At 46.9% G+C, this 14,422-nt stretch overlaps 1 protein-coding gene across 1 annotated transcript in view; it reads right to left on the reverse strand.

Annotated features, from left to right (window-relative positions):
* OBSCN (obscurin, cytoskeletal calmodulin and titin-interacting RhoGEF) overlaps positions 1-14,422 on the reverse strand; it is a 188,951-nt gene that overhangs the window by 132,324 nt on the left and 42,205 nt on the right. The window contains 3 exon segments of the mRNA XM_057708594.1: positions 315-590; positions 4,618-4,893; positions 13,018-13,293. Of these exon segments, the coding sequence (XP_057564577.1) occupies positions 315-590; positions 4,618-4,893; positions 13,018-13,293 (828 nt within the window).

The raw sequence follows: 14,422 nt of genomic DNA on the forward strand, positions 1-14,422 counted from the left end.
CCCCAGGTCTACCTGAGACCCCAGGCATCAGCGAGAGCCAGGGTCCCGACACCAGGAACAACAGGAAGGTTCTGGGCAGGTGCTAAGACAGTGTCACGGAGCCTTACTGTGTGGAAACAGCTGGACACAATTCGCCCCTCTTCCTTCCACCCTCACCCTCCCCCTCCATCCTCCCCTGGGCCACAGTGGCTATCAAGATGGGACATGGAAGCCTGGGAGGCTACAGGTGAGTGCACACAGGTCTGTGGACGCCACAAGCCAGGCCCCCCACCACCTCCTAATAGGCTAGCTTAGTGGCCTCCTCCACGACTGACCTGTGACATCCAGGTGGAAGGACACCCTCTGGCCCCCGGCCTCGCAGCTGTACTCCCCGGCGTCGGCCTTGCCCGCCTGCTGCACCACCAGCCGCCGCCCACGGCCCGTGGCCTCCACACGCACTTTCGAGCTCGAACTCAGCTTCTTCCCGTCCTTGTACCACGTCACCTCCGTCTGGGCCTGGGCCACCTCGCAGCTCAGCGTGGCGCTGGCCCCCGCCACGGCCTGCACTTCACTGCGTGCCGGCTGCTCCTTGGCAAACACCACCGAAGGCTCTGGGGACAGGGAGGGATATACAGGGTCAAAGACACCATCTAAGTCAGGAGAGCTGCCCAGGGCAAAGAAGAACTGGATGGGGAAGCAGGGAGCCGGGGGGAGGGGGGGAGAATGGGGCAAGCTGGAGGCTTCTCCAGGCTCAGCAACAGCCATGTGCCCTCCCGAAGTCCCCCTGCCTTTCTCAGCAGCAAGTAACACCACTGACACACTCTCCCTTGGGTCCCTGTGAGCTGCTCCGGGGTGGGGGGGAGGGTATAGGAACAGACTCCTCCCCGGCTCATGGCATCAGCAGGGTCAAGAGGCCACTGTTCCCCAACCTTCCTAGATGATGCCACTGTCTTTTCCATATGGTTATGCAGGGAACTTTCACCTGCAGTCCGTGGAAATCGTTGTAGATCAGTGCCGTGGCCTACTCTCAGTATTGTCAACTTGTGGCCATCGGGTGGGAGCGCTTGCACCTCCCCATGGCTTTCTTTTTCACTGTCTGAGGAATAAAGAATCTGAGCACCATGCATTACCAGAAAAGCAATCAGGTCGAAAAGAACATAGAGAAGAAAACTGACAGATTCACAGAGGTCCTCAAGACCCATGGATTCCTAGTCTGAGCCCAATAAAATTGACTGTTTATTCTTTAAAAATATAAGAAGAAGAAAAAGAGAAGAAGAAGAGAAGGGGGAGGAGGAGGAGGAAGCAGAGGAGGAGGAGAAGGAGAAAGGGGAGGAGGAGGAGGAGGAGCAGCAGCTGAGCACCTTTCCCGGAGGGACTGCTTCTACATTACACTTTGTTCTTCCTGGTGACACTATTCAGATCTTTGCCCACTTACCAATGGTAGGCTCTCTCTTTGCTCGATTCTTTTCTAGGCACTCTTTACACATGTAACTACTACAGGATGACAGATTGGTAGGTTTTAAGGGTAGTGCCACCTGTGTGGCTCACATTTTCACTCTCTGATCCAGTCCTCTGATCAAAGTTTTTCCTTTCAATAGTGTCACAATGTCCATTTTTTGTCCCTTTCAGTTTAGAGTATTTGTGTTCTATTTAAGAAATCTTTCCTTGCCCTCAGTCTTTAAGGAAACCATGTTACCATCAGATGGTGTTTTGGTTTTTACCTTTTACACCTAGGTTTCTAACCCACCATGAGTTGATTTTTGTGTGCGGTGCAATTTGCTAGTAAATTTAATTTTTTTGTATGGTTAACTGGTCCAAGCACAATTTATGAAGACAACATCCTTCGTCAACTTCTTGAATAGACAACACAGTGACAAGGAGAATTATGGCTGGGGGTTTGGAGTGGGGTGCAGGAATCCTTTTATGCAGGGAACTATTTCTGAGCTCACTACTCCATCCCTCTGATGTGGTAAATATCCCTACATCGGGATCACTGATCTTGAAAACTGTAGCCTTATGATAATTCTTGACACCAGGTCACAGGAAATGCTCCCATTATCCTTTTCTCAAGAAAACAGCATATTGGCTGTAGCTTGCCTTTGGAATCTGTTACTCTTCCATCTCACCACCCAAAAACACAAATTTGGTTCGATTTTGATCGTGAACCAACACCTTTGAATTTTTTCTTCAAATATCAATCCATCTAGTACAACCTCTGTCAGTCTGTCAAGAAAGTTTAATAATTTCCCCACATAGCAAGTTTTATCAGACCTGGAATTAGAAACATGATACAACTGTGCTATTCTAACTCTTTGAACAAAAATTTCAACTTCCAAGTGTTTCCTGCCAAGACTTAGATGTAGAAATGTTTTCTGCATATTGATTTGTTTACACACCAATCCTACTCATGAATGATACACAGTCTAATAATTTATCTCTGAGGCTGTCTGAGTTGATAATCACATCAGCAGCAAATTCCACCTTTAGTGTTTCAAAACCACTTCCCGGTGATTTTATGCTCCTCCTTATTGGACTCAGAGGTTAGAGTGGCCTACGTGTATTGTCCCTCAGGTCAAATACCCTGGTACACATGAAGTGGGATGTTGCTCTTCTTGTTGTTGTTGTTCTTTTTGCAGGAACTTTATAACCTTTTAAAAAAAGGACACTTTTATACAGTTTGCTAAGAATTTTATGGCCAGAATTGCTCACTTTTATGAAAATTTTTGTCTCAAGGTAAGAAGTTCAAGTTTCATCAACCATTTGATTCTCTGCTCATTGAGATGATCACTTTTTTTTGGATTCAATCTCTTCATGTCAAGCTGTCTATTTATAGAGCTTGCCAACATTCAACCCAATGGACAATCCTGGACTATGACTTTCATCACTGATCTCTTCTCCCTGGATACATGGCTGAATTCATTTTGCTAACATTTAATTTATGGTTTTGCCTTGATATTCCCAATGGATATGTCTGGAATATCATTCTTCCTGCCTTTCTTGTGTGATTCTCATATCGATGTTAGGTTCTGTACATAAAGAGAGTTACAGAGTGTACCTCCTTTTTCTGCCTCTAGGACCATCTCCACAGGCATGGAATAATAGTTTTCCAGGATATTTTGTAGAGTGTACCAGAGAACTATGGGGCTGCGAAGATTTTTCATTATAGGTCCTACTCATTGACAAGCCATACAACTCTTTGAGTTTTCTACATAATTCTTGTGTCAATTTTCATACAGTGTGCTAGGATTTAGCCAAATTTCACAACTTATCAATGGTTTTCCCTTAATATACTCTCTGATATTCTCTGAAAGCACATTTTTACAAAGCTTCATGGTGGGATCTGGGGCATCTACACACACCCACAAATCATCCCCCACTGGCACTCTCTGCCGGTTATGGGTTGGCACCTAGGAGTCAATCAGCATTAAGACTCTCTTCATAAGTTGTTGTATAACAAAGGTAGTCCAACTCGAGGATGGAAGATGCCTTAGAGGACTGGGACGGGGAGGGTGGGGGGGACTCGGGGGAGGGTGGGGGGGGAGTTGAGGAAGGGAGGGAATATGGGGATATGTGTATAAAAACAGATGACTGAACTTGGTGTACCCCCCAAAAAATAATAAATAAATAAATAAATAAATAAATAAATAAATAAATAAACTGCTAATAAGAATTAGAAAATAAAAAAAAAAAAGACTCTCTTCATAGAAGAGAAATAATCTGACTTCCTAGGCTGCCCTGTGTTCCAGCCAGGAGGCAGAGACACTCACTAACCATTAGCAAAATGCAACAAAATAAAGATGGCTGTGCCAGTCAGAGGCTGCTAGTACACTAACTCCTCATTAGCAAAGCATATTCACGTGGCTGAAGCGACCTTTTCCTTTCCACGCCCAGATTCATCTATGCAACACCAAGGGGAATACTGACCCAGAAAATACAAACTGGTTGGAGACAAAGGCAAAATCATATCAGATATAAGAAGATCACCCCAAAGAGCACAGAGGGAATGTCCCTCTACCAATCCTCCTTTCTTTCTTCCCTTTGCAAACACCTGACAACAAAATTTGGACGTGTTTTTGCTACCCACAGGCAAACAGTGATTCCATATCCAGGAAAAGGAGGAAAGGGCATCCCAGAAACCTCAGATCTAATCATTCAAACTTCACTTCTGAGATAATTCCAACTGCAATTGGGAACCAATATTTCTCCTAATCCGGGAGCAATGAAATTGGAACCACTGTGTCCAACTGAGACCCCCTGACATGAGTGGCCAATGAGGCCCTGTGGTAGGTGTCAGCAAAGACACAGGATGGGAGGAAAGTCACATGTTCAAGGCCTACCTGAGACCCCAGGCATCAGGGAGAGCCAGGGTCCCGACACCAGGAACAACAGGAAGGTTCTGGGCAGGTGCTAAGACAGTGTCACGGAGCCTTACTGTGTGGAAACAGCTGGACACAAATGGCCCCTCTTCCTTCCACCCTCACCCTCCCCCCCATCCTCCCCTGGGCCACAGCGGCTATCAAGATGGGACATGGAAGCCTGGGAGGCTACAGGTGAGTGCACACAGGTCTGTGGACGCCACAAGCCAGGTCCCCCATCACCTCCTAATAGGCTAGCTTAGTGGCCTCCTCCACAACTGACCTGTGACATCCAGGTGGAAGGACACCCTCTGGCCCCCGGCCTCGCAGCTGTACTCCCCGGCGTCGGCCTTGCCCGCCTGCTGCACCACCAGCCGCCGCCCACGGCCCGTGGCCTCCACACGCACTTTCGAGCTCGAACTCAGCTTCTTCCCATCCTTGTACCACGTCACCTCCGTCTGGGCCTGGGCCACCTCGCAGCTCAGCGTGGCGCTGGCCCCTGCCACGGCCTGCACTTCACTGCGTGCCGGCTGCTCCTTGGCAAACACCACCGAGGGCTCTGGGACAGGGAGGGAAACACGGGGTCAAAGACACCATCTAAGTCAGGAAGGCTGCCTGGGGCAAAGAAGACCTGGATGGGGAGGAGGGGGGCCCAGGACGGGGGGGTAGAGGGTGAGCTGGAGGCTTCTCCAGGCTCAGCCCCAGCCCTGTGCCCTGCTGAAGTCCCCCTGCCTTTCTCAGCAGCAAGTAACACCACTGATGCTTTCTCTCACAGGTCCCTGTGAGCTGGTCTGCGGAAGCCGTTGGAAAAGACTCCTCCCCTGCTCATGGCATCTGCAGGGTCACGAGGCAAGTGTTCCCCAACCTTAGGTGGTGCCATAGTCCTTTCTTCTCTTTTCTTTGTTCTTTTAAGAACTTTTATTGAGATATAATTGACATACAATAAACTGCATATATTTAAAGTGTACCATTTGACATATTTTTTCATATTAGTAATGTATATATGGCAATCCCAACCTCCCAATTCATCCCTACCCAACCCCCCCACTCCTGCTTTCGCCCTTTGGGGTCCATATGTTTGTTCTCTACATCTGTGTCTCTATTTCTACCTTGCAAGCCAGTTGATCTGTACCATTTTTCTAGACTCCTCATGTATGTGTTAATATACGATACTTGTTTTTCTCTTTCTGACTTACTTCACTCTGCATGACACTCTCTAGATCCACCCATGTCTCTACAAATATTCCTATTTCGTTGCTTTTTATGACTGAGTAATATTCCATTGTATATATGTACCACATTGTCTTTATCCATTCACCTGTTGATGGACATTTAGGTTGCTTCCATGGGCCATAGTCTTTTCCATACAGTTATGCAGGCAACTTTTCACCTGCAGTCCATGGAAATCGCTGAGGCCCCAGCCTACTCTTAGTGTTGTCAAGTTTGGACAATCTGGTGGGAGTGGTTGCACCTCCCCAGACCTTTCTGTTTCACTGAGGAATAAAGAAGCTGAGCATCCTTCCCCATAGGATTGGGTCCTCATTACTCTTTTGTTTCACCTGGTGACACTATCCAAATCTTTTACAAACTTACCAAGAGTAGGCTCCATCTTTGCCCGATTCATTTAGATGCTAGAGAATGACAGATTGGCAGGTTTTAAGGATACTCTCAACTGTGGGCCTCCCATTTCCACTCTCTGATCGAGTCCTCTGATAAACCAAAGTCTTTCCCTTTAATGGTGTCACAATATCCATTTCGTCCCTTTGAGTTTAGAGCACCTGTGGTCTATTTAACAAATCTTCCCTTGCCTTCAGTTTTTAAACAAACCACTTTATCATTAGAGGGCGTTTTGGTTTTTACCTTTTACACCTCGGTTTCTAACTCACCACAAGTTGACTTTTCGGTCTGGTGTGTATTGCTAGTACAATTAATTTTTGCATATGGTTAACTGGTTCAAGCACAATTTATGTGTTCTTCCTCCCTTCTCAAATAGACAACACAGTAACAAAAGGAATTGTAGCTAGGGTTGGGGGTGGGCGGCTGCAGGAATCCATTTATGCAGGAAACTGTTTCTGAGCTCACTACTCTGTCCCTCTGAAGTGAGGAATATCCCTGCACAGCAATCCCCTGATTTTGAAAACTGTAGCCTTATGATAATTCTTGACACCAGGTCACAGGAAATGCTCCCACCGTCCTTTTCTCAAGAAAACAGCATATTGGCTGTACGTTGCCTTTGGAATCTGTTATTCTTCCATCTGACCATCCAAACACAAATTTGGTTCGATTTTGATTGTGAATCACCATCTTTGATTTTTCCCTCAGATTTCTGTCGATCTAGTGCAACCTGTGACTGTCTCTCAAGAATGTTTAATAATATCCCCACACACAGCCCCTTAGAAACTTTTATCAGACCTGGAATTAGAAACATGATACAACTGTGCTATTCTATCTCTTCCACAAAAATTTCACTTTCCAAGCATTTCTGGCCAGGACTTCGATGTAGAAGTGTTTTCTGCATACTGAGTTTTTTCACACCAGTCCTACTCAAGAATCGTATGCAGTCTATTAATTTACCTCTGGGGATGCCTGAGTTGATAATCACATCATCAGCTAACTCCACCTTTGGTTTTGGTAAACTGTTTCCTGCTGATTTTATGCTCCTCCTCACCCGACTCCGTGGTTAGAGTGACCTATGCATATTGTCCCTCATGTCAAAGATCCAGGTACACGTTAAGTGAGTGATGTTGTTGTTGCTGATTTTGCAGGAATTTTATAAACACTTTACAGTTTCCTAAGAATCTTATAGCAGAAACTGATGCTCAGTTCTATCAGAATTTTTGTCTCAATGTAGGACATGAGAATTTCATGAACCATTTCATTCTCTCATTGAGATGATCACATCCTTCTGCATTCAATCTTACTGTTAAGCTGTATATCTATTAACGTTGCCAGCATTCACCCCAACAAGCAATCCTAGACTACAACTCTCATCACTGATCTCTTCCCCCTGGATACATGGCTGAACTCATTTTCCTAACATTTATTTTATGGTTTTGGCCTTGATATACGCAATCGACAGGTCTAGAATGTCATTCTTCCTACCTTTCTTGTGATACTCTCCTATAGGTTCTGTACATAAAGAGAGTTACAGAGTGTATCTCCCTTTTCTGCCTCAAGGACCATCTCCACAAGCATGGAATAGTAGTTTTCCAGGATATTCTGTACAGTGTACCACCCACTACAGGACTGAGAAGATTTTTCATTATTGGTCCTACTCATGGACAAGTCATTCAACTCTGAGTTTTCTGTATCTTCCTGTGTCAATTTTCATAAAGTTTGCTCAAGTTAGCCAAATTTCACAACTTTTCAATGGTTTAATCTTAGGATACTCTCAGATATTCTCTGAAAGTCACATTTTTACAAAGCTGCACGGTGGGATCTGGGGTATCTATACGCACCCACAAATCATCCTATATGGGCATGGTCTCAAACGGTTATGGGTTGGCACTCAGCAGTCAATGTGGGATGGCAGCCCACCCCGATGTGACATTAAGACTCTCTTCAGAGAAGAGAAATAACCTGATTTCTTAGCCTGCCCTGTGTTCCAACCACAAGGCAGAGACACTGACAAACCATTAGGAAAATGCAACGATACATGGACTGCTTTGCCAGTCAGAGGCTGCTAGGACACTAACTCCTCAATAGCAAAGCACACTGACGCGGCAGAAGGGACTTTTTTGTTTCCGTTCCCAGATTCATCAATGTAACACCAGGGGCAATACTGACCCGGAAGGGCCCAGCTGTTTGATATCAAAGACAAAATCAAGTTGGATTTAAGAAGAGCACCCTAAATAGCACACATAACTCACTATCAATCCTCCTTTCTTTCTTCCCTTTGCAAAGACATGAGAAAAAAAAACAGGGGCTTATTTTTTGATTCCTACAAGGAACCAGAGCTTCCATATCCAGGGAAAGAAAGGAAGCACATCCCAGAAAACTCAGATCTGATCATCCAAACTTCACTTCTGAGAAAATTCCAAGTGAGATTGTGAGAACAATATTTCCCCTAATCCCAGAGCAATGAAATTGTAACACCTCTGGCCAACCGAATCCCCTCAGCATGAGGTGCCAGAGGAGGCCATGTGGTAGCTGTCAGCAAAGACCCAGGATGGGAGGAAAGTCACATGTCCCCAGGCCTACCTCACACCCCATGCATCAGCGAGAGCCAGAGTCCCAACACCAGGAACAAAAGGAAGGTTCTGGGCAGGTGCTAAGACAGTGTCACTGAGCCTTACTGTGTGGAAACAGCTGGACACAATTGGTCCCTTTTTCTTCCACCCTCCCCCTCCCCCTCCGTCCTCCCCCAGTCCACAGTGGCTATCAAGATGGGACACGGAAGCCTGGGAGGCTACAGGTGAGTGCACACAGGTCTGTGGACGCCACAAGCCAGGCCCCCCACCACCTCCTAATAGGCTAGCTTAGTGGCCTCCTCCACAACTGACCTGTGACATCCAGGTGGAAGGACACCCTCTGGCCCCCGGCCTCGCAGCTGTACTCCCCGGCGTCAGCCTTGCCCGCCTGCTGCACCACCAGCCGCCGCCCACGGCCCGTGGCCTCCACACGCACTTTCGAGCTCGAACTCAGCTTCTTCCCGTCCTTGTACCACGTCACCTCCGTCTGGGCCTGGGCCACCTCGCAGCTCAGCGTGGCGCTGGCCCCCGCCACGGCCTGCACTTCACTGCGTGCCGGCTGCTCCTCGGCAAACACCACCAAGGGCTCTGGGACAGGGAGGGAAACACGGGGTCAAAGACAGCAACTCAGTCCGGAAGGCAAAGAAGACCTGGATGGGGAGATGTGAAGCTGAGCGGAGAGGAAGGAGGCGTAGGGAGCGAGCTTTAGATTTCTCCAGGATCAGCACCAGCAGGTGCCCTGCTGAAGTCCCCCTGCCTTTCTCAGCAGCAAGTAACACCACTGACGCATTCTCCCTTGGGTCCCTGTGAGCTGCTCCGTGTTGGAGAGGGGTGGAGGCAGCTGAGGTCATGGAAAAGACTTCTCCTCCACTCATGACATCGGCAGGGTCTCAAGGCAAGTGTTCCCCAACCTTCCTAGATGATGCCACCATCCTTGCCATATGGTTATGCAGGGAATTTTCACCTGCAGTCCATGCACATCGCTGAGGCACGGTGCCCTGGCCTAGTCTCAGTGTTGTCAGCTTGTAGCCATCTGGTGGCAGTGCGTACCCCTCCCCATGGCTTCTGTTTTCACTGTCTGAGGAATAAAGACGCTGAGCACCTTTCCCAATAGGATTGGTTCGCCATTACTCCTTGTTCTTCCTGCTGACGCTATTCAAATCTTTTCCACGTACCAACAGCAGGCTCTCTCTTTGTTCAGTTCATCTCTAGGCACTCTTTATACATTTAAATATTAGAGGAATGACAGACTGGTAGTCTGGGGGTTTTTTAATTCCTTTATTTATTGGCTGCATCTAGTCTGACTTACGGCACTTGGGATCTTCTTTGTGGAGTACGGGCTCTCCGTTGGGTCATGGAGGCTTTTCTCTAGTTGTGGCACATGGGTTTTCTCTTCTCCAGATGTGGTGCCTGGGTTCCAGAGCATATGGGTTCTGTAATTTGTGGAACGCAGGCTCTCTAGTTGAGGCGTGAGAGCTCTATAGTTGTGGCACACAGGTTTAGTTGCTCCGTGACCTCTGGGATCTTATTCCCTTACCAGGGATCAAACCCTTATCCCCTGTGTTGGAAGGCGGATTCTTTACACTGGACCAGGGATTGGTCCCAGATTGGAAGTCTTTAAGGATATTCCCAATTGTGGGGCTCGCATTTTCACTCTCTGATCAAGTCCTCTGATAAATCAAAGTTTTTCCTTTCAATAGTGTCAACAATGTCCATTCTGTCCCTTTGAGTTCAGAGCATTTGTGTTCTATTGAAGATATATTTCCTTACCTTCGATCTTTAAAGAAACCACATTATCATTGAAGGGTGTTTTGGTTTTTACCTTTTACACTGAGGTTTCTAACCCACCCCGCGTGGACTTTTCTGTGTGGTGTGAATTCTAGTACAATTTAAATTTTCCCTATGGGAAGGTAGTCCAAGTAGCATTTATGAAGACAGCATCCTTCCTCGAATTCACAAATAGACAACACAGTAACAAATGGCATTGTGGATGGCGGCGTGGGTGGTACAGGAATCCATTTACTTAGGGCACTGTTCCTGAGCTCACTACTCTGTCCCTCTGAAATGGTGAAAATCCGTGCATTGGGATCCCTTATCTAAACAAATGTAACCTTATGATAATTCTTGACATCGGGTCACAGGAAATGTTCCCAACATGCTTTTCTCAAGAAAACAGCATATCAGCTGTACCTTGCCTTTGGAATCTGTTATTCTTCCATCTCACCACCCAACAACACAAATTTCGCTCGATTTTGATTATGAATCAACATATTTGATTTTTTCCTCGGATTTCTATCCATCTAGTGCAACCTGTGACTGTCTCTCAAGAATGTTTAATACTTTCCCCACACACAGCCTCTTAGCAACTTTTATCAGACCTGGAATTAGAAACATGATACAACTGTGCTATTCTAACTCTTTCACAAAAATGTGATTTTCCAAGCATTTCTGGCCAGGACTTCGATGTAGAAATGTTTTCTGCACATTGGTTTCTTTACACACCAATCCTACTCAAGAAATATGTGCAGTCTAATAATTTTACTCTGGGTTGTCTGAGTTGATAATCACATCATCAGCTAATTCCATGTTTCATCTTTGTAAACCGTTTCCTGGTGATTTTTTGCCCCTCCTCACCTGATGCAGTGGTTAGAGTGGCCTACATGTACTCCTCACCTCAAGGTTTCCAGGTACATATTAAGTGGGATGTTGTTGTTCTTGTTCTTGTTGGTTTTGCAGGAATTTTATAACCTTTTTAAAACAAAACTTTTATACATTTTGCTAAGAATTTTACAGCAGGAATTAATGCTCAATTTTATCAAACTTTTTGTTTCGAGGTAGGAAGTTCAAATTTCATCAACCATTTGATTATCTGCTCACTGAGATGATCACAGCTTTTGCATTCAATCTCAATATCAAGCTGTATATCTACTGACCTTGCAAACATTCAACCCAACCTGCAATCCTAGACTACAAACTTTCATCACTGATCCCTTCTACCTGCATACGTGGTTGAATTCATTCTGCTAACATACAATTTATGTTTTTGACCTTGATGTTCCCAGTAATTGGTCTGGAGTGTCATTCTTCCTGCCTTTCATGTGCGATTCTGGTATCAACGTTACATTTTACACACAGAGAGAGTATGGGGTGTATCTCCTTTTTCTGACTCTAGGACCATCTCCACAACCATGGAATAACAGTTTTCCAGGATATTTTGTAGAGAGAACCAGAGAACTACAGGGCTGAGAAGATTTTTCATTATTGGTCCTACTCATTGACAAGCCATACAACTCTTTGAGTTTTCTATATCTTCTTGTGTCAGTTTTCATACAATTGGCTACAATTTAGCCAAATAACACAAGGTTTCACTGGTTTTATCTTAAGATACTCTCTGATATTCTCCTAAAGCCACACTTTTCAAAGACGCCCTGTGGGATCTGGGGTATCTATACATACCCACAAAGCACCCCATACTGGCATGCTCTCAGCCAGTTAAGGGCTAGGAGTCAATGTGGGTGGCAGCCTACTCCTATTCAGCAATAACACTCTCTTCACAGAAGAGAAATGACCGGATTTCTTAGCCTGCCCTGTGTTCCAGCCACAAGGCAGAGACACTGACGAACCATTAGGAAAATGCAACGATACACGGACTGCTTTGCCAGTCAGAGGCTGCTAGTACACTAACTCCTCAACAGCAAAGCATACTGACGCGGCAGAAGGGACTTTCTCATTTCCATTCCCAGATTCATCGATGTAACGGCAGGGGCAATACGGACCCAGAAGGGCCAAGCTGTGTGAAGGCAAAGGCGAAATCATATTGAATTTAAGAAGATCACCATAAACACCACAGGTGACTCTCTACCAATCCTCCCTTCTTTCTTCCCTTTGTAAGGACGTGACAACAAAGCATGGACCTATTTTTTGCTGCCTACAGGCAATCGGCGTTTCCATATCCAGGAAAAGGAAGCAAGGGCATCCCAGAAACCGCGGATCTGATCATGCAAACTTCACTTCTGAGATCATTCCAACTGCAATTGGGAGACCAATATTTCCGCTATTTCGGGAGCAATGAAATTGAAACCCCTCTCGCCAACCAAGCCCAGGCATGAGGGGCTAGATGAGGCCCTGTGATAGCTGTCAGCAAAGACCCAGGATGGGAGGAACATCACATCTCCCCAGGCCAACCTCACACCCCAGGCATCACGGAGAGCCAGGGTCCTGACACCAGGAACAACAGGAAGGTGCTAAGACAGTGTCACGAAGCCTTACTGAGTGGAAACAGCTGGACACAAATGGCCCCTCTTCCTTCCACCCTCACCTTCTCCCTCCATCCTCCCCTGGGCCACAGCGGCTATCAAGATGGGACATGGAAGCCTGGGAGGCTACAGGCGAGTGCACACAAGTCTGTGGAGGCCGCAAGTCTGTGGAGGCCACAAGCCAGGCCCCCCACCACCTCCTAATAGGCTAGCTTAGTGGCCTCCTCCACGACTGACCTGTGACATCCAGGTGGAAGGACACCCTCTGGCCCCCGGCCTCGCAGCTGTACTCCCCGGCGTCAGCCTTGCCCGCCTGCTGCACCACCAGCCGCCGCCCACGGCCCGTGGCCTCCACACGCACTTTCGAGCTCGAACTCAGCTTCTTCCCGTCCTTGTACCACGTCACCTCCGTCTGGGCCTGGGCCACCTCGCAGCTCAGCGTGGCGCTGGCCCCCGCCACGGCCTGCACTTCACTGCGTGCCGGCTGCTCCTTGGCAAACACCACTGAGGGCTCTGGAACAGGGGTCAAACACACCATCTCAGTCAGGAAGACAGCCCTGGGCACAGAAGACCTGGATGGTGAGGTAAGAGGGCCTGGGGAAGAGGGCAGAGGGTGAGCTGGAGGCTTCTCGAGTCTCAGCACCAGCCCTGTGTCCTGCTGAAGTTCCCCTGCCTTTCTAGCAGCAAGTAACAGAACTGACACAATCTCCCTTGGGTCCCTGTGAGCTGATCCGGGGGAAGGCTGTGGGAATAGACTTTCCCCCTGCTCATGGCATAGCAAGGTCAAGAGGCCACTGTTCCCCAACCTTCCTAGATGATGCCACAGTCTTTTCCATACGGTTATGCAGGGAACTTTTCACCTGCAGTCCATGGAAATCGCTGTAGATCGGTGCCCTGGCCTAGTATTAGTATTGTCACCTTGTGGCATTCTGGTGGGAGTGCTTGCACCTCCCCGTGGCTTTTTTTTTCACTGTCTGAGGAATAAAGAAGCTGAGCACCACCCATTATGGGGAAAAGAATTAGGCCAAAAAGAACATAGAGAAGAAAACTGATAAATTCAGAGAGGTCCTCAAGACCCATGGATTCCTAGTCTGAGACCAATACAATTGACTGTTTATTCAGGAGGGGGAGGCGGAAGGGGTGGAGAGGGAGGGGGAGGAGGAGGAGGAGGAGAAGCAGTAGCTGAGCACCTTTCCCTGTAGGATTACACTTTGTTCTTCCTGGTGACACTCTTCAAATCTTTGCCTACTTACCAATAGCAGGCTCTCTCTTTGCTCGATTCTTTTCTAAGCACTCTTTATACATTTAACTACTAGAAAATGACAAAGTGGTGAGTTTTAAGGATACTCCCACCTGTAGGGCTCACATTTTCACTCTCTGATCCAGTCCTCTGATCAAAGTTTTTCCTTTCAATAGTGCCACAATGTCCACTTTTCGTCCCTTTCAGTTTAGAGCATTTATGTTCTTTTTAAGAAATCTTTCCTCGCCTTCAGTCTTTAGAGAAACCACATTATCATCAGACGGTGTTTTGGTTTTTACCTTTTATACTGAGGTTTCTAACCCACCACGAGCTGAGCTTTGTGTGTAGTAAAATTTGCTAGTAAATGTAATTTTTCCATATGGTTAACTGGTCCAAGGACAA

The sequence above is a fragment of the Hippopotamus amphibius genome, chromosome 15 (assembly GCF_030028045.1).
Source record: "Hippopotamus amphibius kiboko isolate mHipAmp2 chromosome 15, mHipAmp2.hap2, whole genome shotgun sequence".
In the NCBI taxonomy this organism is placed as follows: domain Eukaryota; kingdom Metazoa; phylum Chordata; class Mammalia; order Artiodactyla; family Hippopotamidae; genus Hippopotamus; species Hippopotamus amphibius.